Genomic DNA, 23,905 nt, shown 5'->3' with positions numbered 1-23,905 from the left:
GTGTGTGTGTGTGTATGTGTGTGTGTGTGTGTTTAATGGGTAAACCTCACTTTTCTCCACTACTGTGGTCCCTTCTGTACCAAAGACAGAAGTGTTTATGTTCAACATGTATGTGCACACATATGCTAAATATCCATAACCCCCAAATCTAAAATCTGAAATGCTTCAAAGTCTGAAACTTTTAGACAGTCACCTACATTCAAAGATTTTAGATTCGGGAATATTTCAGGTTTGGGGTATTCTACTAGTAAAGTGGAATTATTTAGAACTCTGAAAAAATTCCAAAATCTGTTAGAGTCTTTTGCAGCTCAGGCTGGCCTCAAATTCCCTGTGTAGCCAAGAATGACCTTGAACTCCTGATCCTCCTGCCTCCATTTCCCTGGGAGGTGGTATTACAGGTGTGTGCTGCCACACCCAGTTTATGCAGTGTTGAATTTAGGGCCTTGTGCATTCTAGGAAAGTGCTCTACCAACTGAGCTATGTCTGTCGCCCCATGGTCCCGAGCTTTTTGGATGAAGGGTAATTAACTTGTGTTTGTTGACTGCAATTTAATGACTGTTTCCCATGGCCTTCTTACTCCAGGAGGGAAGGATGAAAGTGTGGGAGCTACGATCTCAGTGTTTGGTGGGTGGAGGTATTGTAGCTGGGCTGGGTCTTCTCTATAGCTGCTAAATAATGTTTGAAAACCACAGATTTCCTGCAGCTTCAAGTTGCAAAGCAGTAGTTCATGACCAGATTTGGCTCCAAGATTGGCTCTCTTCCGTTCACTGTGCTCTGCTGTTTTACCCTTCAGTGTTTTAGTTTGGCTCCTTAAAGATGCTTAAGTTGCCAGCACTGAGCCACAGGGAGTTTCCACATATAAGTGTGAATCTCTGGCATCTCTTGACAAATGGGGCTGTGTGGCAGTTCTGGAGGTGAGCAGCCAGACCGACAGGATTGAGCCCTCCATGTGGCACAGCCCCCATGCCAGCTCTGCTTTCCTTGGTTAAGTCATCAGATTGCCTCTGTGCGAATTGACATGTTACTACTACTCTAGTTTTGCTTGTACCCGCCTTGGTTTTACACCCTCGTCTCTTGGGGGCACAGTTCTCACAGATAACTAACTTTCCAAACCACCTGGTTGCCACTTTCCTGAACCACCTACAGTCTCACAACACTGAGGACTCCCAGGCAGAGCCCCTTCCCTACTCTTAGTGCTTTGACCTGGAACCAGGCCCTCACACTGTTTTTCTCTGTTTCTAACTCAGGACCAACTCCTGCCAATCCTGAACTGTTCTGTGGGTTTGGGCAAGGGAATGAGACATGGCTAGACAACATCCAGGGCCAGAGGAGTCTGAACCATCACCCTGGTGAGTGTGGTCTGTGCTTAGAGGCGGTACCTACTACAGGGAGCAGGGCAGGAACAATAGGAACCAATCTCATCTGTGTTGCCTGTTCTCCAGGCCAGATGACAGAGTTAACCCAGAGCCTCCCACCATGAAGAGAGGGAGGTAGGGAACAAGATCCTATATGAATCAGAGCCACAAAGTTTGCTTTCTTCTGTGGTTTTCTCAGATGGACCACAAGAATCCCTGGACTTCTGTGACTGCAAAGAGACACAGAGCTCTATTTGTTTTCTTTCGTCTCTCCTCGCGTGGCTCCTCATTTTGGGCCTACAGACTGTTAACTGCCTTGTGCTTGATTTTATAGACTGGTCTACTGACTTGGAACACAAATGTTGAGTCCTTGACCACTGAGCATCTAAACTTAGATCGGTGCATAAGAAGTGGCTCCAGAGGCTAGAGAACTGGATCAGCGGTTAAGAGCACTGGCTGCTCTCCAGAAGACCCAGGTTCAATTCTCAGAACACACATGGCAGCTAACAACTGTCAGTAACTCCAGTTCCAGGGAATCCAACACCTTCTTCTGACCTCCGTGGGCACTGCATGACATGGGTGTACCTACCTACATGCAAGCAATACACTCATCCACATAAAATAAAAATAATAAAATATTTAAAAAAAGAGAAGTAGCTCTAGGGAGTTAAAGTTGTCTGTTTCATTTCCTGTGAGGGGTAAAGAGAGAAACTTCTAGTTTAGCTTGAAGAAGAAAAATCTTCCTGAGGTCCTGGGAGTTTTCAGCTCTGAAGTGTCATGGTATAAGAGAGGAACGTTGAGTCCAGAATGCTCTATCCACATCACCAGATAGAAGTGCTCTATCCATGGTGTGTAGCCCGCTTAATCCACAGTGTCTCTCCACAGTCTCAGTCAACCCCCTCCACTGTCAGCCACACTTCATATAGTACAATGAGCTATTTTGAAGGGAGAGATCACATTCACATAACTTTAATTACAATATTATCGCATTGTTCTATTTGGTTATTTGTTATTGTCATTTGTGTACTATGCCTAATTTATAAATTATTTATCACATGTATGTATAGATAGCAAAGGATATAGCCTATGGAGAGTTTGGTACTGTTCAGGGCCCAGGCATCACTGGGGGCCTTGGAGCACATTTCCTGAAGACAAGTGGGAACTGTTGTCCTCGGAGACAGATTGCAGTTTACCAAAAGCTATCTGGGGACTGTAGCTGTCCCCAGGGGATGGTTGGCTCCCTTGCCTTATGGTATTTAAGCAGAGGCCTCTCTGTCAGGCCTACCCCAGACAGAGGTTCCTACAGAGTAAGAGTTGCATTTTCTGGCTTTCAGGATCTCTTAACGTATAGTTCCATGCCCTCAGTGTTTTATCCTAAGTGAGTTTTGAACTTGATATGGTGCCACTGCCTCAGGTGGCCTTGATCAAAGTGCAAAGATGTCCTTTTGGTTCAGTGTATCTGCCCTTTAAATTTTTTTGAAAGGCAAGATTTGCTTAAAGCATGTCTTTGATTTCCTTCTGGGTTAAGCAAGATGGGCCTGGGAAGTTTGAGGGGAGTGAAAGTCAAGAATTCAACTCTGATATACTTCAGAGGAAGCAGGGCAGTGTCATGCTGGACTGAGTGCATCCTACCTTTTGTAGACTTGCTGGCTGTCAGACCATAGGATTTCAAATTCCATCTGTCTCTTTCCTCTTGAGGAAAAGCTCAGGTGGGTTACATGGAAGAAATGGACATGCAGGGTCCTGCCAAGGAGAGTGGATGGTACCCACCACCTCAGAAGAAAGTTTGCCTTGCCCGCTGCAGTACAGAGAGTGGCACCGTTGAGGGAGACTGGATGGGAAGAAACAAGAAACCCCCAAAGCCTCAGTCTATCCAGAAGTCATGGTTTACCCAATTTCCCTGGTTGATCATGAATGAGGAACGGACAGCTCTGTTTTGCTCTGCCTGCCAAGAATACCCATCTGTCAGGGACAAGCGGTCAAGATTAATAGAAGGCTACACAGGGACATTCAAGGTGGACACTCTCAAATACCATGCCAAGAGCAAAGCCCACATGTCCTGTGTCAATGCCTTGGCTGCCAGGGACCTCGTCTGGGCAACCCATCTCCAGAGCATCAGGGAGCGTTCTGCAGAGGACCCAGACAGTCCTGAGCCCCTCTTCACTGCACACTAACCCATGTTCTATCCCCCGGAGTCTCTGAGAGACTTTGATGGTGGGGCCAAGCTTCTGTCACCGCCAGGAGCTGAACTGGAGGACCCTGTGAGGAGTAGAGCCGTGCCTGCGTTGTATCTAGACTGCATGTCAGATTTGAGACAAACAGGACGTGCTGGTGACATCCTCGGTCACTCAGGCAACAGCATGCTATGCCAGGACACTCTTGAATTCTGCAGCCAGGTAATGTGTTTGTAGTGATTTCTGTATCTTAAAAAGAACGGGTACATACTGAAAGTGATGTATTGTGGGAATGGCTTTTCTGAGAGTGCTCCCTGTTAAAAATGGGAATCTTACCTAACCTTGTAAACAAAGTTAATCTGACATTTTGAGATTGCTTAACACTCTGTTTATGGTGTAAACAATCTTAATAGTCCTTGGGCTCCTCTTATAAACTGAACATACAACTTTAATTCCTATGACTCTTCCTTGTCCCTGACCCAGAATAATGTGTTTGTGTGTGTGTGTGTGCATGTGTGTGTGTGTGTGTGTGCGTGTGTGTGTGTGTGTGTGTGTGTGTGTCAGTGCTGAAAGCAGCAAATATCATTGGAAGCAATGAAGTATCCCCAGTGTATGTTGCAAGCAACGGGTGGGATTATATTGATAACATCTGTTTGTGGTTGCATGTGCTGTTCTGGGTCAGTAAGGGTCAGAAAGGGAAAATTCTTCTCTGATAAGACATGTTCCTCTTACTGGATGTGCTGTTTCATTAAACAGAAAGTTCTTTTTTAGGGGAAACAGTTCTATGAGAACTCAGAAGGAACACGTTCTGAGAACGGATTGGGCTCACTCTTGGTTTTTACCGATGCCAGGAGCAAGGCTGTGTTTGTTCAGGCACTGCTGAATTGTGGTAGCTCTCCACTATAACCTATATTGCAGAATGAGTGCAAAAACAGAAAGGCATCATAGCAGTGCTTAGCACTCACGTGGTAGTGTTACCATGTGAGTTGAAAGCTCACACGCTTTCAACACAGTGGGTGTTACTGCACGTTTGCAGATATTGTCCCACCTGATTGTCTTCTGCTTTTTTGTAGACAGCAAAGCATAATTCATGGGACAGATCAACCTAACTTCTGACATAAGGAAGAATAGTCATTATCCAGAATTCAAAACAGCCACAGAACTCAAGAAATGATCCACCATCGCAAACTCAGCACAGACCATGTTAATAATCAGTGTTTAACAATTTTTGACTTTAAGCTGGGTGTGGTGGCGCATGCCTTTAATCCCAGCACTTTAGGAGGCAGAGGCAGGTGGGTCTCTGTGAGTTTGAGACCAGCCTGGTCTGCCTAGTGAGTTCTAGGACAGCTGGAGTTACAGGGAGACCCTGTCTCCAAAAGACGAAAAAAAAAAAAAAATGGCTTTAGCTTTGGGAGTCATGTGGCACTTTTTAACAATGAAAGTTTTTCACATGTATAGCCAGTGCTGTGCTGTGTCTAGTGTTGCTATGAGGGTGAGAGCTACTAAATCACCACGTTGGGAGAAAACTGAGACTCAGAAGGAGTGAACTTCCTGGAGTCCAGAGTCCACAACTGTTGTGGACTGGTGCTGGCCTCTGTCCAGAGCCCTGGCCACCAGCCTGGTGCTTTCCCTCCATTCCCTACCACTCTGCTGGTCCCATTAAGCTCTTAGTGCTCACCTTAAGTTTATTTTTCAATTTCCTAAGTTTCTGGAAAGTTGGTAAGCTAAGGAAACTGTCCATTGGAATCTTTGAGTCACTAGAACTTTCCCCAGTTCTCAACTATTGCAAGCAAGGAGAGTTTTACAAGAAATCCTATTTGTGCCTCTTTGGGAGGTCAGTGAATAGCTCAGATGTTCCTCATGGTGACTATCCTAAGGAGGCTGCACAAGGTAGTAAGCTTGAGCTTTCCAGAATTCAGAGAAACAAGAGTTTCTTTTCATGCCCTCTTCTTGTCAATTTTTAGTATTAGAAGGTAATAAACACTCAGGAGGCTGAGGCAGGCAGATCTCTGTGAGTTCAAGGCCAGCTCATCTGCATAGTGAGTTCCAGCCTCAGTCTTTTAGTGGTGAGGCGTGTGTGAGCTGACTTCTGATTCTAAGGGTCTTCAGTTCTTTTCAGGGCTCCTTCCTTCATGTCCTTCTGGGAGATCCTAGCAGGTGCTTCTAGAGGCAGGAGGTCCCCACTGCAGTCACCCAAGTACAGGGTCACTGAGGCGTGTGTGAGCTGACTTCTGATTCTAAGGGTCTTCAGTTCTTTTCAGCTGCTCCTTCCTTCATGTCCTCCTGGGAGATCCTGGCAGGTGCTTCTGGAGGCAGGAGGTCCCCACTGCAGTCACCCAAGTACAGGGTCATCCTGGGACTCCAGATGACAGTGCAGCTCTGTGGAGTTTTATATCTTCCCTGAAGATCCTTGGATCCGACTGAGCCCGTTTGGTTTACTTACTAATTCTGGGCCTCGTGCATTTGATTCTTTGACTTTCAGTGGAGGATCCATTCCTCAGCACGCACCGAGACATCTAGGTGCTTCCCAGGAGAAAGGCTTCCAGACAGCCACAGAAGTAAAATGGTGTCTTAACTCCAGAGGTGAGCTGGGTGGTACTGATTTATGTTACAGGAACCTCCTGACGAGAGGCAGCTGGAAGATTCGCGGGTGTTTGGGGAGCTCCCTGCAGTGTTTGAGGATGTGGCAGTGTACTTCACCGGCGAGGAGTGGGGCCTGCTGGACAAGCGGCAGAAGGAGCTGTACAGAGATGTGATGAGGATGAACTATGAGCTCTTGGCTTCCCTGGGAAATGCTTCCTGTAGGCTTTTAGATGCCACTGTCACTTGACATCAGGACCTCAAAGCAGCTGTGACCGTAGCCTTCTTCTCAATTCTGCCCTTTCCTTGTTGTGGGCAGAGTAAGCCTGTTTTCTGTCCCTCAGAACTCCTCCTGCTTTGGGTTACTGTGTCCTATCGCCTCTTCATCTTCCTGTTGGTCCATCTACCCACCCTCCACACACACTAAATACCTACCACATGCCGGGTGAGCATGCATGAGCCAAGGTCTCTGCTTTTCAGGACTAGTGGACTTGTGGCAGCAGCAGGCCTTTGGATGAGAAGCTGTCAAACACCCGAGTTCGTAAGAAGGCTTCCAAAGAGTGCTCTGGGGCCTCTGATGTAGGACCAGGGAAATCTGCTGGGTGTGCTAGGGAAGAGTCAAGAATCTTCAGAGAAATGTTGGAAGGGACACAAATCCAGGTGTCCTGGAGGAAGAAGGGCACCTAGACAGGACAGAGGGCGGAGTAGCATGAGCAAAGCCTGGAAACAGACCCCCTCAAGGGTTCTCATTCCACTGTACAGCTGGTGCTGAGGCACCTCCATCTTGGCCTCCATCTTGGCCACCGGGTCTGGGCCTTGGAGAATTATGACGGTAACAGTAGCTTTCTGATGTCTCCTGCATCTGTTTCTTGCTCTCCGCTTCAGGTCTTGGGGGCGAATAGAAGCTTCCTTGCAGTACCAGATGGGAGGCAGTTGTGGATGTTCTGGAACTGGTGTGTCTTGGTTTTACTGGTGCATACTGTAACCAAAGCTGGAAGAGCAGGCTGCACGAACCCCTGGGGAACACAGAGCAGGCTGCATGCACACCTGGGGAACGCAGAGCAGGCTGCATGCACACCTGGGGAACGCAGAGCAGGCTGCATGCACACCTGGGGAACGCAGAGCAGGCTGCATGCACACCTGGGGAACGCAGAGCAGGCTGCATGCACACCTGGGGAACACAGAGCAGGTTGCATGCACACCTGGGGAATGCAGCAGCTTCTCTCATGACTTGTGGGAGTAATGATTTTTGCAGAATGAAAGGTAGGAAGTCTTATGGCTCCTCGATGGCATGTCCCTTTGTTTACACTGAACTTATAGTCTGGATCACCAATTTCTTGCTCTAGATACTTGTTTTTATTACTATTCATAATTCCATAATTTTTGGAGAAGATCTCACGAGGTAGCCCTGGATGACGTGGAGCTCATTATATAGACCAGGCTGGCCTCGAACTCCCAGTGATCCATCTGCCTCTGCTTCCTGAGTGCTGGGATTAATGGTGTGTGCCACCATACCGGGCCAGTTCCATGATTCTTTCTATGTATGTGTGGTGCTGAAGTTTAAACCCAGGAGCTAGCATGTTGCTAAGCAAGTGCTCGGCCGCTGTGCTATACCCCAGTCCATTTGTTCACACTGTCTAACTGGCTCCCAGACATTCAAAAGTGACTTAAGTAACCATTTTTGTGGTGACAGAGGTCTTACATTTGTCCCCTAGGCCCAGGTGCATGTGAATACAGTGTGCCCTCAGAGAGACACTACCATGCTGCAAAGCAGCAAGAACCAGGGGAAATTCGTTTGAAAAAAATGCACATAAATTGGGTGGGAGACTGAGGCAGGAAGCTCAAACCCACCATGAGTTCAAACCCACTGTGGGCTACATAGTGAGTTCCAGGCCAGCCCAGGGTGCAGAGTGAGACCCTGTCTCAAACAAACACACAAACAAATTACATACCCACGTACAAAAAGCTGGGGTTTCCCTTTTAAAGTAGCACACAGTGCTGAGGTAGTTTTGCCCAGATAATTTTTAAATTATCTTTAGATTTTTTAAAAGTGATTTGTATCTTACCTCAGAACACTCTGATCTGCTTATACCAAGCACAGCTAGGAGTTCTTCCTGTTTCTTATTGGTAAGTTTCTTTTGTTTTTGTTTTTTAATTCTTATGTCTGGAAATACTAGAGTGGCTTTTACTGTGGCCTGAATGTCTGCCAAGGGCTGGTCCTGTGTCAAAAGCCTTCTGTGTGTTCTGTGTAACATTTAAACCAGTCCTGAAAGTCAGCAGTAATAGTTTTCAGATGAGCAAACAGCTCCCAAATCCTCATTGTTTAGCTGGTAAATGACCAAAATAAATCCTGCTCTTCTGTGCACAGAATGTGCATTGGACTCTAAGATCCCTGCTTTTCTGTGTTGGTTACCAACTGGAATCCTTTTCTCTTAGTTGACACATTTGTGTTGATATTAAAATGGTAGTGCCGCCGGGCATGGTAGCACACGCCTTTAATCCCAGCACTCGGGAGGCAGAGGCCAGCCTGGTCTACATAGTGAGTTCCAGAACAGCTGGGGCTACAGGGAGACTCTGTCTCAAAAAGACCAAAAAAAAAAAAAAAAAAAGGTAGTGCCATGTGTAAAATAAGATCAGTTTAAACTTCGGAGAGTTTAGAACTGCAGCTTTTGGTCTGCCAGTGCCTTGCAAGGTGCTAATAGTCTGGTCTGGCTCTTTCACACCTTCCCCACATCGCTGTTGATCCTGTCACCTCTCAACGTTTATTATTAGTGAATCTGGTTTTTTTTTTTTTTTTGGAGTGCTGGGGATGGAAATCAGGGCCCAGGGCGGTCAGGCTAGGCAGTTGCTTTACCACTAAGCTGCGTCCCCAACCCTTGAGCCTGTTTTCAAACAGGCATCTCAGTTGATGTAGTCAGATTTAAGTCAGATTAATTTTCATTCCTTTAGCAGTTGAATGACGTACACTGAAGCTTTTCGGCAGACTTCTGGTTATATCCCCCCACCTGTCACATGTACCTGACAGTCCTTGCTTCCTTGCTAACCAGGCTGAACCCATGAAGGACATTCATCTTCTCATAGAGAAGAGATTTTGGTTTTGTTTTATTTTATATTATTCTATTATTTATTTATTTATTTTATTTATTATTTTTATTTTTATTTATTGTCTTCCTATAGCCCTAGCTGATCTGGAACTTGCTATGTAGACCAGGCTGGCTTCAATTTCACAGAGATTCACCTGCCTCTGCTTCCTGAATGCTGGGATTAAAGGCATGCACCACCATCCCCTGGAACTGGAGTTAAGGATGGTTTGTAGCCGCCATGTGGGTGCTGGGACTTGAATCCAGTTCCTCTGCAAGAGCAGTCAGTGCTCTCAGCTGCTGAGCCATCTCTCCAGCCCCTTTATTTGTTTTTTATTTTTTTATTTTTTGGTGTTTGGGATGGAGCCCTGACCCGCTGCATGCTGAGCAAGTACTCTACTGCTTGGCTACGTCCACAGCTTGTTTTATCTTTAGCATTTCCTGTTTTAGTCTTTCCTTTATGGATTTACTCATTTAGAAGTATTTTACCACTCTGTATAATTTCCAGTCACTCTTTTATTCTATTATTTCCATATTTTCAACTCCAGTTTCACACTTTGACCAAGTTCGATGAGGTCTCTTGCTTCTTGCCAAAAAATATCAAAATTATGCTGGACATGGTGGCGCATGCCTTTAATCCTAGTACTTGGGAGGCAGAGGCAGGTGGATCTCTGTGAGTTCAAGGCCAGCCTGGTCTACATAGTGAGTTCCAGGTCAGCTGGGGCTACAGAGAGACCCTGTCTCAAAAAGACCAAAAAAAAAAAATCAAAATTACATTCTAAGTTAAGAAACATTTATCACTGAGCATGGTGGTGTATGCCTGTAATCCCAGCACTCAAGAGGCTGAAGGATCAGGAGTTTGAGACCAGCCTGGGCTACATAGGGAGAGTTGGAGCAGGGGAAGGAGAAAGGGAGAGAAGAGAGGGAGAGAGGGGAGAGGGGAGGGAGGGATATTTGTCAGTAACAGAAGCAGCCAGGCTGACCCACGGTGTTCTTTTGTTTCTCTTCCTGTTGTTCTCCTTGACCGTTTTGTTGTTTGTTTCGAGAAGTTTCCAGGCTGTGTAGCTGAGGATGACTTTGCACTTCTGATGCTCTTATCTCCTCCAAGTTCCAGGTGCAAATTACAGGCATACTCCATGCCCAGGTTATATGGTGCTAAGGATGGAACCCAGGGCTTTGTGCGTACTAGGCAAGCACTCTACCAACCGAGTCACCCCCAACTCCCTAATCAAGGATTAAAAATTTTTTGATTTATTTAAAAAACTATTTTATTTTTATTTTATGTGTATGAGTGTATTGCCTGCACGTGTGTAAGTGCACCTGTGTTGTGCAATGCCTGAGGTGGTCAGAAGAAGGCATTGAACTCTTCTGAAATTGGAGTTATGGGCAGTAGTTAGCTGTCATGTGGGCGCTGGGAATCGAACCTGGGTCCTCTGCATGAGCAGCCAGTGCTCTTAACTACTGAGCCATCTCTCCAGCCCCGATTTATTTATTTTTATTTTATGTATATGAGTGTTTTGCCTGCATGTATGTAAGTGTACCACATGCATGCAATACCCATGGAGATGAGAAGAGGGCATTGGATCTCCTGGACCTGGAGTTACAATCATTAGCCACCTTACGGGTACTGGGAACTGAACCCAGGTCCTCTAGAAGAGCAGCCAGTGGTCTTAACCACTGAACCATCTCTCCAGCCCCTTAGCCAAGGATTTTTACTAGTAAAGTAGGAATCATGTGCTAAGCTATTGGGTCATTCACTTCAAGTGAGTAGTGCCTGTCTATGAGAGAGGTTCTTAACTACAGCCTGGCTGCATGTAGGTCAGGGAGAAGTTATATCACTAAATGGAAAACAAAACCAGGAAGATGATCTGCCAAGGAGACAGGAATGTCAGAATCACCTGAGGGACATCCAGAAGGCCAGCTTCTCATGGCTGATCATGTGATTGTGCCTCCAGGTGGGGCAGCCTAGCACTAGAGGGAGAACTAGCCAAGGACCACAGCAGCCTTTTAGAACTGATTCTTGGTGTGGGCCTGGCAGCCTGGGGATGAGGGGAGCCAGGAAAGTTCAGTAATATATACTTGGACCAAGCTTGTCACGAAAGTTTGAGGACCTGAGTTTGAATCCCTAGAATGCTATTGGATGCTGTAATGCACATCTGTGATCCCAGTGCTCCTACAGGGAGTTGGGAGATGGAGACAGGAACCCCTAGATGCTTTCTGACCTGCTAGCTGGTGTAAGCAGTGGAAAAACAAGAGACCCTGTCTCAAGGTGAGAACTCACACATGAAGTTGTCTCTAACCTTTGCACGTATGTATTCACATACCTGGATGCACTCATGTACACACAGAAAGAATCACATTGTACACACACACACACACACACACACACACACACACACACACACGTTTTTGTTTATTTGGGTTTTGAGGCAGAGTCATCTCTCTATAGCCCTAGCTGGCCTGGAACTCACTGTGTAGACCAGGATGGTTTCCCTCCATCTCACAGAGATCTGCCTGTCTTTACCTCCCAAGTGCTGAGACTAAAGGTATGGGCCACCACACCCATCCTACCAGTTTTTAAAGCTTTAGCTTCATAATTATGATTTTATCAAAGTAGTCTCAGTGAGATTTGCAATGCAAAATGACAGTATCTTGTCCCACCAGGTGCTCCATGGTCCTACATCAGAATGAGGACTATCTGGTGCCTCTTTTTTAATAATTTGAAATTATTTATTTTTATTTTATGTGTGTGAGTGTATTGCCTGCATGTATGTAGGTGCACTGTGTCATGCAATGCCTGCAGAGGACAGAAGAAGGTCTCAGATTCCCTGGAACTGGAATTACAGATGGTTGTTAACCACCATGTGGGTGCTGGGATTTGAACCCAAGTCCTCTGCAAGAGCAGCCAGTGCTCTTAACTGCTGAGCCATCTCTCTGGCTCCCTGATGTCACTTTTTTAAAAATTACATTTATTAATTTTGTGTGTGTGCATGCGTGTGGGCATTTATGTGCCAGTTACAGGACACCCTGTGGGAGTGGGTTCTCTCCTTCTACCATGTAGGTCCCAGGGATTGAACTCAGGTCATCATGATTGGGGATTGAACTCAGGTCATCAAGATTAGGACTGAACTCAGGTCATCATCAAGATTGGGACTGAACTCGGGTCATCAAGATTGGGATTGAACTCAGGGCATCAAGATTGGGATTGAACTCAGGGCATCAAGATTGGGACTGAACTCAGGTCATCATGATTGGTGGCCATCACCTTTACCTGCTGAGCCACCTCCCTGGTACCAGGCAGACAGAATCACACTTGAACGCCCTGCTGTGTGCGTTTGTTGCTCTTCCTGCTTTGGTTTTAGATGTTGGCTAGTGATTTGTACTGTGGAGGGTGAGGATTTGCTCCTTACCCACTTTTCTTCCCTCCATCCTCTTGAACAGGTATAGCATGATTTTATGGTAGCATCAGTGTAAGCTATCGGCCTAATTGTGATTATGTATTATTTATGGCTGAGTTATATTGTGATACTTCCTTCGTTGAAGAACTTTTTCACTCTGGAAATGGATTTTTTCTTACTTCTTTTCATTTTTCTATTTTTTGGTGCTTGCCCTTTTTCTTCCCAAACTCTCCAGCAGAGTTATGAAACTTGTCTGATGTCTTTCCCTGTGGACAAATATCATGAGCTCTACTGACTTCATTCTTTTTCTGGAGGCTTCCCTCTTGGGCCTGCCTCTCCTCTGCTTTGTCTCAACCGGTTACCAAACTAGTCACACAGCTGTGGCCTTAGACGCTCTTTCTTCCTGGACCTGCCATCTTCATTTAGGTGGAGATGTCTGTTAACTTACTAATAAAGGGTAGATGGAAGGACTTTATTTTAGACACTACAGATTTGAAGAGACCTTTATGGTATCCACACAACTCACTGATAGTTCGCTGGGCACAGAATTCCACATGGAAATCATTTCCTCAGCATTTTGAAAGTGTTGCTCTGTTGGGTTTTTACTGGTGCTGCTGAGAAGCAGAATACCCCTTTTCTTTGTAAATCTTTGAACACAGCCCAGTCATTCTCCTCCTCAGAAGGCTGTTAAAATGGATTGTGGTATCCTGAAATATTTTATGATTAACGTCCGTTCTGTTGCCTCCCTTCCCCACTTTCCTGTTGGGGAGAAGTTCTCATCTAACCTCCCAGTGACTTCTTCCCCTTGGTGCCTTCTTTTCTTTCTTCAGCACTCTGTTATTTTGATGTTGGGTGTCCTGGATTGAGCCTATTTTGCTTCTTTTTCTCTGTTTTTTAAAAAAAATAATTTTTTATGTTCATGAATGTTATGCCTGTATGTGTGTAAGTGCACCCATGTCATGCAGTGCCTTCAGAGGACAGAAGAGGGCGTTGGATCCCCTGGAACTCGAGTTATGGATGATTGTTAGCCACCGTGTGGGTGCTGGGATTCAAACCTGGGTCTTCTGCAAGAGCAGCCAGTGCTCTTAACTGCTGAGCCATCTCTCCAGCCCCTCTTCTCCATTTTTGTGTCTGCTTTCTTTGTGCTGGTTTCTTACAGTCCCAAGTCTGATTTTCTAACAATCGGATCTGCAGAACTTACTCTTTTTGCTGTTATTTCTGAGCACTCATTACTTGCCCATGCCCGGCCATCATGACTTTTCTTACTCTCAGTGCTAGTTCTTTATAAAAACTCTTTCTTAGATGTATTTGTTATGTGTGTGTGTGTGTGTGTGTGTGTGTGTGTGTGTGTGTGTGCTGCATGTGTTTGATATACTTAGGGGCCAGAAGAGGGAATCAGATTCTGTGGAGCTAGTTACAGATGGTTGTGAGCTGCCCCAAGTAGGTGCTGGGAACTGAACTCAGGTCCTCTAGAAAAACAGGAAGTGCTCTTAACTGCAGAACTGCCCTTCTAGCCCCTCAATATTGATTCTTAATTCCCATTTTGAAGTTTTATTTTGCTCCCTGCAGGATCTCTAGTTCCTCTGATACCTTTTCCAGCTTGTTCTGATGTCTCTTTCATATTGGAGGCTTTTCTTAAACACTTTCCCCTAGTTTCCTTCCTATTTAAGAGTAAAACCTTAAAAGCTCTGTATGTGGCTGGGATCATCAAAGGACAGGTGATCCCGTGGGACCATCTGTAACATGGATGTCTCATAGAGGAGCCTACAAAACACATTGGTGCTTTGGATGGCAGGGAAGGCAGCTCCATTTCTATAGGAAAGCTCTTCTATGGCCAGCGTGGAAGGTGTAACCCCAGCCAGGGTGCTTGATGCCTGCATTGTGGCCCTCAGCCTACACAGCATGTGCCTCTGCTCCCAGCACCTCTCGTCCTTCAGCTTTCAGTGTCCTGGGGTCTGTAGCTGCTCTTGGAAGATTTTCCTGCAGGCCCAATCTCAGTTCTCCTTCCCACGAGATGGTGTTTCCTGGCTTCCTTGGAATAGCTGCAAAATTCTTCGGGGTCTCCGCTCAGACTTTGATCGTCTCCCTGCTCTGCCCACTCCGTACCCAGGACTCCACCTCCCACCCTCCCACCAGCCACCCAGGCCTCTGGTTTCTCAATTGGTCTGGGCTTCTGTGCCACAGACCGACCACCCCTTCTTGCCACCTCCCCACAGGTGCTCGGTGGAGCTCTGTGGACTCTTCTGTCTCCTTTCCTTCTTCCAAAAATGTACTAGTGTTTCTAGCACAGACGTTCCCTTGGGCTTGTTCTTTTTTGTTATTCTGTCACTCTTATTTTAAAGATGTTTCAAGAAGGACATCTGTTCAGTCTGCCACACTTTAATAATTTACTTAGTTTTTATTAGTAGTAGATATGTAGATACACACAACTATCTGTGTAGTACATATAAACGTATTCAGATGATCTAAGAGATAAACAGTGAAAATGAATCCCCCTTCTCCCATCCTTTGGCTCTTCCCAGAGGCACTCAGACACTAGTTATACCCTCATAGACATACACCCTCTTCTAACAAATTAAAAAAAAAATTAATGTATGTTTGTGTGTGTGCATTCGCAAATGTGTATGCCAAGGCCTGTGTGTGGAGGTCAGAGGACAATTTTCAGGAGTCTTTTCTCTCTTTCTACCATGTAGGTCCTAGGGATTGGATGCCGATCATCAGGCTTAGTGGCAAGCGCCTTTACCTGATGCGCCATCTCGCCAGGCCTTTTTGCCCTCTTAAGAAAGTCTGTGCAGACCTTCATATACACACAACAGCGTAACAGGAGATAATATATTTTACTTTAAATAAGGAAGCAATTTTTTGCATGTCCCTAGGCTGTATTCATACTTTAAGTAAAGGCAGTTATAATCCAAGGCACAGTCTCTTGATCAGTTTCCAAGATCCTTTGTGAATGGTAGATCTCTTCAAGGGCCCTTCGTTCAGATATTATGATTATGTGCACTTAGCTACCTGCATGAAAGCCAGCTGAGGTTCTATTGGTTTGGGTTGTGAGGTGTGGGGCTCACACACGGCGGCTGTGCGTGGGGACTTCAGCTTCTTGTGTGGCTTTCCTTTCTATCCCTGCGCCTTTCTCTTCCTGTTTTATCCTGCTCGTCCCTCCATCTCACTGGCTCCTGACTCCTGTGAATGGCTATTGGAGTGGTTCTTCCTGGCTAAGGGCTCCGCTCTCCCAGAGCCTCCTCTTTGGTACTGTGGATGAGTATGTTCTCAGCCTGCCCTGCTAACTGTCCTCAAGCATGCCTGCATATTGCAGGGCCAGGCCTAGCTTGTAGTGGGCAACTTGCCCTGCCAGTCTGGTGATAGTGTGACTCTTTCTTTCTGCAACAGGGCCTGCTGCCACCAAACCAGACTTGATCTTAAAACTGGAACAGACAGCCACACCCTGGATCAAGGACCCTAAGCTAAAGTGGGGGAAAAGTCACCCCCTAGGTGAGTCTAGACCCACCAAGTTGTAAAAGGCACCATCAGGGACACACGTAGCTCTGTTAGATCAGCCACACTTACCCTGGACAATTGTATTGCTAGGCAATAGGCAAACAAAGATGAATAAGAAACCAAGCCTGCCCAAGAGTCTAGAGTAGTCTAGGAACCTGGGACAGTGCAGAAGAAATAAAGTCCTCTGACAGCCAGGAGTGCTGGAAGGAGTTGTGGTGGAGCTGATCAGGGAGGAGAGAAATGGGTGACGCTGTGGCCACCAGGAGTCAGGTGGCCCAGCTCAGTGGGCTCTCCTCCCCTCTTCCCTTCTCCGGGAACAGTGGCAGCTCTATGGGCTTGTGAGCACTAGATGCTTTGCATATCCCAATCTCTGGCTGATGGCTGATTGCCACTGTATCTTTCCTCCTTTCTGAGACTCATGAGAAGACTCTTGGGCGTTTAACCTCATTTATTTGTGCAGTTTCACAAGATTCAAGCCACCTGTTCATCTGGTAATATCTATGGCCAAAGCTGGCTGATCAAGCTCATCAGCTTCTGGGCTCTTATAATCCCAGAGTAGCATGGTGAGTAGAGGGCGGATGGCGAAAGAACAAACAAGGATCCGCTCTACTCTTGGGGAGCCGAACTGGCCCTCAGAAGTAGTGATGGGGAAGCGTTCCTAGAAGCCAACAGTGGCTTCTAGACAGAGGAGTCGTGCTCAGCTTCTCTCTTTGTACAAGGGGCACTGACTCAATGTGGGTGTTGTAGCTGCTAGAAGACCTCAGGGCTCAGGACAGCAAAACCAAGCATGGTTTAATTGTTTAAAGGGAAAACAAAGATGGCAGCAGTAAAAGAGGCCAAAACCCCAACCCAGGGTGCAGCTACAGAACCCCCATCGCTTCCAGCTCCTGTAGAGACAGGTACCTCCGACTGCCCTCCAAGCACATGTGAAATAGAAGTGGACAGACCTAGGAAAGTCCAGAGGACTTATAGACCTCGTTCCATTCAGAGGTCCTGGTTTGGACAGTTCCCCTGGCTAGTCATGGATCCCAAAGAGACCAAGCTGTTCTGCTCAGTTTGCAAAGAAAGACCAACTCTCCATGACAAATCATCCCGGTTAGTCCAAGGTTACACTGGGCCTTTTAAAGTAGAGACTTTAAAATACCGTGAAGTCAGCAAGGCACATAAGCTCTGTGTCAACACTGTGGCAGTCAAAGACAACAGCCCTCAGCCTGCCCTCGCCCCAGAGATCTCCAGCGACCTCGTGGCCAACATGGAGCACTTCTTCAATGCTGCCTACTCCATCGCCTACCACTCCAGGCCTCTGAATGACTTTGAGAAGGTCTTGAAACTCCTGCAGAACACTGGGACCATGATATTAGGCAAGTCCGAAATCGCACTGCATGCACTCAGTTCAAGTACATCTCAGAGACTCTGAAGAAGGACTCCTTATTGACATCCGAAGCTCCCCATGTGTGAGCATGCTGCTGGACAGCTGTAGGGACTCCTCTGACCAGGCCTGTGTGGGAATATACATGCGCTATTTCAAGCAGATGGAAGTGAAGGAATCGTACATCACCCTGGCCCCTCTCTCCAGTGAGACAGTGGATGGGTACTTTGAAACCATTATCGCTGCCCTGGATGAGCTGGACATCCCTTTCTGGAAGCCTGGCTGGGTGGTGGGTCTAGGGACTGATGGGTCTGCCATGCTCAGATGCAAGGGAGGACTTGTGGAAAAGTTTCAGGAGATCATTCCTCAGCTGCTGCCTGTGTACTGTGTAGCCCACCAGCTGCATGTGGCTGTGGTGGATGCTTGTGGGAGCATAGCCCACCAGCTGCATGTGGCTGTGGTGGATGCTTGTGGGAGCATCGATCTGGTGAGGATGTGTGACCGGCACATCCGAACCATCTTCAAGTTTTACCAGTGCTCTAACAAGAGGCTAAATGAACTGTGGGACTGTGCATCTCTGCTAGGGCAGGAAATCATCTGTCTGAAGGACTTGAACGCTGTCAGGTGGGTGGCCAGCAGAAAGTGCACACTGAATGCACTCATCGTGAGCTGGCCTGCCCTAGCTAGGCACCTCCAGAGTGTGGTGGAAACTGGGGGCCAGATTGGTCAAAGGGCCAACGGCATGCTGAAGCTGATGAAGGGCTTCCATTTCATCAAGTTCTCCTACTTCCTTTTGGACTTCCTGAACATCTACAGACCTTTGTCTGAGGTGTGCCAGAAGGAGCCTGTGCTGGTCACAGAGGTGAACTCCACACTGGTTCATGCCTATGTGGCATTGGAGAGACTCTGCCACCGGGCAGGGCCCAAAGAAGAAGAGTTCAATGCCAGCTTCCAGGATGGGCGGCTCCATGGCATCTCCCTGGACAAAGTGGAGACAGCAGAGCTGCGGTTCCAGACAGACAGGGAGAAGATGATCCTGACTGGGGTTGAGTACCTCCAGCAGAGGTTTGGTTCAGACCGTCCCCCCCAGCTCAAGAATATGGAGGTGTTAGACACCATGGCCTGGCCAGGAGGGGTTGAACTGGCCTGCTTTGGGAACAATGACATTCTCAGCCTTGCCAGGCATTTTGAGCTCTCCCTCCCCACAGTGAGGAAGCACTGCTGGAGGAGTGGCAGAGCTTGAAGGCTGCTTCCCAGAACCTTCCATTCTCCATGCTGTATAAGAATGCTCGGACCCAGCACTACCGCTTCCCCTTGCTGAGCAAGCTCATGGCTGTGGTGGTCTGCGTGCCCATCTCTACTTCCTGCTGTGAGCGGGGATTCAAGGCCATGAATAGGATCAGGACTGATGAGAGGACCAAGCTCTCCAACGAGGTTCTCAACACACTCATGATGACGGCAGTGAATGGTGTGCCAGTCACAGAATTCGACCCCCAGCCTGCGATCCAGCACTGGTACCGGACCTCTTCAGCCCGGCACTTCAGTCATGTCTATACCTGCACCCAGGTGCCAACCTGTTCCCACACAAGTAAGTACACAAAGTCCCTGGTGTGGGAGACGAAGCACAGACTCCTATGTGCCCTGTCCCACACTGAATCAGTCTGAGCAATCAACCCACAAAGGTGGGACCTATGGAGTGCTGCGGTATGCCTGGCCACTTGCAGTGGGGGTGGGGGGGTTGGAGACAGGAGAGCCAGCCTACAGGCGTATGTGACCTGGTTGGAGAGACCAGCTGCACAGACTTGGGGGCAGCAGGCATTGTGCAATGAATGCACAGTTTTGGAGCCTGTCTGCCCCTCCAGGTTTAGTTCTGCTGCCCAACTAGCTGTGTGCCTGGCACAAGCCAGTGTCATGGTTTGGTACTGTGGTTTCATATGGGAATGAGTTAACATACTTAGAACAGTATGGCCAGTAGAATACATGCTGCTATGATGAAGCCCACTGCTGGAAAATAAGGGCTGGAGAGGTCAGGCAGGGCATCATAGGGCAAGCTGGGCTCAGTGGACTCTGACTGGGCCAGGCAGGAGTTTTTCAGGACAGAAGTGAGCAGTGTGGGTCAGAATGGCTGTGAAGGAGGGCGTAAAGGGAAATCGGGGCATTTTGTTTAGACTATGGGAATCACATGGAGCAGCAGAGCCGGAAAACACACCGGAAGCTCTCTGTTGGCCACAGCCCCGAGGATAAGGTTACAATCTTATTGGCAGACAAAGAACTGACAGCTGAAGCAGGAAAGTTCCGCCTGTCCAGTGCTTGCTGAGACCAAAGGCAGCCACTCCTGTGAGGGTCCTTCAGACTCTCCTGCTCGCTCAGCCGGACAGAGTTTCCCTTCTTCTGCCTCTCCTGGCTGCTTGCCTTCCCAGTGGACTTGGGTCTCAGGGCGACAGAAGCTCTTCAGGAAGCCTGGCGGCCCTGGAGCCAGCCACAGATGGCCAGGGAGTAGGAGGGGACTCCTTCCCTTTGATAGCCAAAAGGGACTTCATTGAGTTTACTCCTGCACATGGACTGCGGGAGTTGTTCTCAGTGTCCAGCCCTGTGGGGTGATGGAGGAAAAGCTGCCAGCAGGTATGCCCTTGGGCAAGCTATTCTTTCCTCGGGGCCAACGGAACTGGTACCTGCAGGGAACTAAATAGAGATGCCCGCAGGGTATATGTGATGATGTCTCGCTGGCAGGACTCGTGGGCATTTGGGGCCAAATAACTCCTTCTAGAAGCCCCTGTGCACTGTGAGAATGCTGCAGCTCGTCCCCTGAAGACCCGCCCTGCCCTTGAAGCTCCTCTGGCCTAGGGGAAAAGACCAAGCAGAGCAGGCACAGATGAATGCTGTGAGAGGCAGTGCTGGCCCTGCACCTGTCCTGCGTGTTGTCCTCACTCGTCAGAGTTGGGTGGGAGGGCCACTCACCCCTGCTCTGTCTAATAGCATTCTCTCCTGCATGGATGCAGGACTCGGGAAGGAGGGGCTGGGAGAACTCTACAAGGAGAAATCGGTGGCCCAGAAATTGCCCATCACACCGTGAGGGGAGCCATGGAGGTTCTGAAAGACCACAAGGTGAAGATTCCTGGACCCTGTACTAGTCCAAGGGCCTTGTGGTTCTGAAGAGTGGTGGCCTGGAGAAGGCGCACGTGCAGGGACTCCCTTGATCATGGGGAGAGGCTCATTCTAGACTATCCTGATGGGGAGCTCCCTAAAGTGGACAGTGACAAACTAGTTGAAGCAGGCATCTGAGGGACAAGGCCCTCTAGGTGTAGCAGTGCCTAAACTATGCCAGAGAGATACTAACCTCAAGTCCATTTTTGAGGTTCTCCAAGAAAGAATGTTATCATGAGAGAGTTCATCCCACACACATTCTGCTGGCAGGAGGCTTTCCCGGAGTGGGAATGTGGCTAAGAGCAGCTCTCTGCAACCCTGGCCCAGCTGGGACCCTGTGTAGAAGCCCCCAGGATTGGCCGTTTTGGACCATTGCTGTGCCTCATGCAGTAGAGTCTCAGAGACCCTCTCCCCTCAAGACCTGCCTTCAGCATGAAACAGACCACAGTCCTCTGCAGAGTGTGCCTGAGAAAGGTGGTCTCACCAGCTCCTGCACAGTGAGCCATGCTTCCCCAGTAGGAGCCTGGTGCCCCCTCCCCACCTCAGACCTTTGGATTGGCTACTGTTCTGCTAAGCAGATTCCTAAGGAATGGAGGGGACTGAGCTGAGTTGGGAGGCTTGGAATACAGCCCAGCTCTGCGCAGACAGTGGTCTGCCCGTAATGAATGCTTTCCTCTTTCCTGTGCCTCAGTTTCATTCTCCACGTACTGGCCCCTGTCTGCCATAGTCAGGGAGCACCTCACACTAAGGGCTTGTCTAGGGCATTTAGCTGTTCCTACTGCTGTCCTTGGCCTTAGTGGTACGGTGTCAGTTTTGCCACCAGAGACCTATTGCAGGAAGAGGTGCTGTGCACATGTTCTGTCCCCAGGACAGGCGCATCTGCTCTTCTGAAGACTGCTCTGGGGACGACTCAGAGCTACATGCCCCATCCTGGACACATGCAATCACATTTCCCAGGCTCAGCGGCTGTGGTTTCTCATGATACTCCCCAGGAGCTTTGTGGGTGTCCTCTGGCTTCAGAGCCACTCCCACGCTCAGGGAAAGGCCTCTGGTACTACCAGGCCCTGAGTCCCTCACCTTTTTGCCCTTCCAGCCTGAAGTGAGGAGCTATTTCTTCCAGGGACAGCCTGGCCTTGCAGGCCCAGTGGCTGCCTGTCTGGTTAGGATGATCTGTCTGGGGTGGTACATGCCTTTAATCCCAGCACTCGGGAGGCAGAGGCAGGCAGATCTCTGTGAGTTCAAGGCTAGCCTGGTCTACATACTGAGTTCCAGGCCAGCTGGAGCTACAGGGAGACCCTGCCTCCAAAAGGCGGGGGGGCAGGAACCTTGTTTGCTGCCCATCTGCACACAGACCCCTGCTCTGTGCTGCAAGCACACACAGCCCCTGACCAAGGCACATTTCCCTCCCAGTAGGTGCTGAAAGGACCCAAGTGCCTCACCATTATACAGACAGCCTGGCTCCCAGCTGTAGCACCCAGCCTTAGTGTGTAGTGTACCTGTCTTCCCGCCCTAGCCAGAAATCCCTTTTCCTTCTCCCTGCCATTAAGAAGCAGGCAGGCTTTGGCTCTAGCTCTAGCAAATAGCCCAGGCAGAGCCTGGGCCTCTGTCTCCTACCCACCAATGTCTCCTCCGAGTCCAGGATTTGACAGGTCAGGTGGATGAGGGGGTATAGGCCTCCACCCAGAGAGGAACCACAGCATCTCCCATTCTTTAGGAACCCCCTTCATTAAGACACCAGTCTTATGAGCAATGTGGGCACAGGTTCTGGAATGGGGCTTGGAGAGCTGAGGTGGCTGCCAGGTGCCCTGTCTTCTCCACATCAGCACCCCGAGGCTTCCTCCTGATGCTTCAGATAGAAATCTGGGCCCCTTGCAGCAGGGCAACTGAAAATGCTACTTAGCCTAGGTGTTGGCCCCGTTCAGGTTTCTAGGCCAGAGTCAGCACTCTCTCGTGCCCCTTGGCCAGCTCAAGGAAGGAAGCAGTGTTCTTGATTAGGTCCCCAAGGTGGACACATGGCAAGCACCCTACCTAAGAGCTTCTGTGTGCAGGCTGGCCCTGCTTTGCTCTTAGAAGTTGCTACTACATTTCAACCCCTGGGGGCATCCTTGTTTTACCCCAGGAGAAAACAAGCCAGAGCATTGGGAGGAGGAGGGGGAGAGGGAGGGGGAGGAGGAGGGGAGGGGGAGGAAGTGCCGCCCCATTAGCCTGAGCCCTGGCTGTGGTCTCCCCCTTCTTCCCTGCCTGGCTCTTGGCAGCATCTTCTTGTGCACATCCCGGCCCTTGTCCCTCCCCTTCCCTGATCACTGATGCCCACTAGGGCTGGTTCCGAGTAACCAGCACTGTACTCAGCACTTTGATTTAAAAAGCCATGGAGACTGGGGTGGGGGGTGGGTAGGGGAGCTCAGCCTCTCCAGCCAGGCACTGTAGAGTAGAGCCATCGCCACACTGTAGCTTCTCTGTAACCACAAAGGGTGAGTCCCAGGCATGCTAAGTGTGGTCAGGATAGGGTGGACAATGATTCCCTCACACAGACGTCCATGTAGCCAGGGGCAAGGATGCCTGGCTAGGGATATTCTGGCCTCCTGGATTCAATGATGTGCAAATTAGGTTTTTAAAAAGCCATGTTCAAGTCTTAATTTTTTGCTATATGAATAAAGCAGAGTTTATTTCAATACACGTGTCTGTCCTGCGAGTCCCTAATTGAGAGCCAGGCTAACAAGATGATTTCTTTTCAGCAGGGTTGAGAGGTAGGTATAGGACACAAGTGTGACTCTACTGTTGTCTTTATATCTCTTTTCTCTTTGAATCGTGAGTGAACTGAGTGATTTTAGCCAGTGCTTGTGAGGAGATGCAACACTTTGTGAGAGTTAGAACCAAGTGCTCTGCACTCACTGTTACTTAGTACTTCCTGTCAGAGGGCATTTCCGAATTTCCCCTGTGGTTTACTTACTGGGAAGATCAGCCAGACTTACTGGGTGTCCTAGTTTGTTTCTTCATTGCTGTGACAAAACACTCTGACCACTACCAACTTGGGGAGGAAAGGGTTTATTTACCTTACTGTTAAGGTTCAGATAGCCCCGCCCCCTCACCAACAGGATCCCAAGGACTTCTCAAGCTCCTGAGAAAAAGGAATCTTGCTGATAAGCACCTTGGTCTTTGAAGTCAAGAGAAGCAGACTTTTCTCCACTGTTTGGCCAACACAGCAGGCTTCCCCTTTGATCTCTAAAGAGGACGGGTTTTAACAGCCCTGCTCTCCCACTCTCCCCCACTCCAACTTTAAAAAAAAATACATCTTCCCACCTTCTGC

The 23,905-nt window shown here is 48.4% G+C and overlaps 2 protein-coding genes across 4 annotated transcripts in view; both read left to right on the top strand.

The window, feature by feature from the left end:
• LOC103734718 (zinc finger protein 862) overlaps window positions 1-3,968 on the top strand; it is a 10,281-nt gene extending 6,313 nt beyond the window's left edge. Inside the window, exons 4-5 of the mRNA XM_017798366.1 lie at window positions 1,248-1,349; window positions 3,054-3,968. Of these exons, the coding sequence (XP_017653855.1) occupies window positions 1,248-1,349; window positions 3,054-3,529 (578 nt within the window). The 3' untranslated portion in view covers window positions 3,530-3,968. The remainder of the gene's footprint in view (window positions 1-1,247; window positions 1,350-3,053) is intronic.
• Window positions 3,969-6,807: 2,839 nt separating this feature from the next.
• On the top strand, window positions 6,808-19,152 carry LOC108490881 (zinc finger protein 862-like). Of its 3 annotated transcripts, none has more exons than XM_017798367.2 (3): window positions 6,808-6,941; window positions 15,978-16,079; window positions 16,892-19,152. In XM_017798367.2, the coding sequence occupies exon 3, from the start codon at window positions 17,468-17,470 to the stop codon at window positions 18,695-18,697; it is 1,230 nt and encodes a 409-aa protein (XP_017653856.2). In that variant the 5' UTR covers window positions 6,808-6,941; window positions 15,978-16,079; window positions 16,892-17,467; the 3' UTR covers window positions 18,698-19,152. The 3 variants fall into 3 exon arrangements, with proteins under 3 accessions (XP_017653856.2, XP_029419779.1, XP_029419781.1); XM_029563919.1 differs by lacking the exon at window positions 6,808-6,941 and adding an exon at window positions 7,005-7,062; XM_029563921.1 differs by lacking the exon at window positions 6,808-6,941 and having other exon boundaries at window positions 15,769-16,079.
• The last annotated feature ends 4,753 nt before the right edge of the window (window positions 19,153-23,905 follow it).

The sequence above is a fragment of the Nannospalax galili genome, unplaced genomic scaffold (assembly GCF_000622305.1).
Source record: "Nannospalax galili isolate Female #2095 unplaced genomic scaffold, S.galili_v1.0 scaffold1217, whole genome shotgun sequence".
In the NCBI taxonomy this organism is placed as follows: domain Eukaryota; kingdom Metazoa; phylum Chordata; class Mammalia; order Rodentia; family Spalacidae; genus Nannospalax; species Nannospalax galili.
Note: the sequence above shows the minus strand (reverse complement) of the source record. Positions and strands in the feature narration are given on the sequence as shown.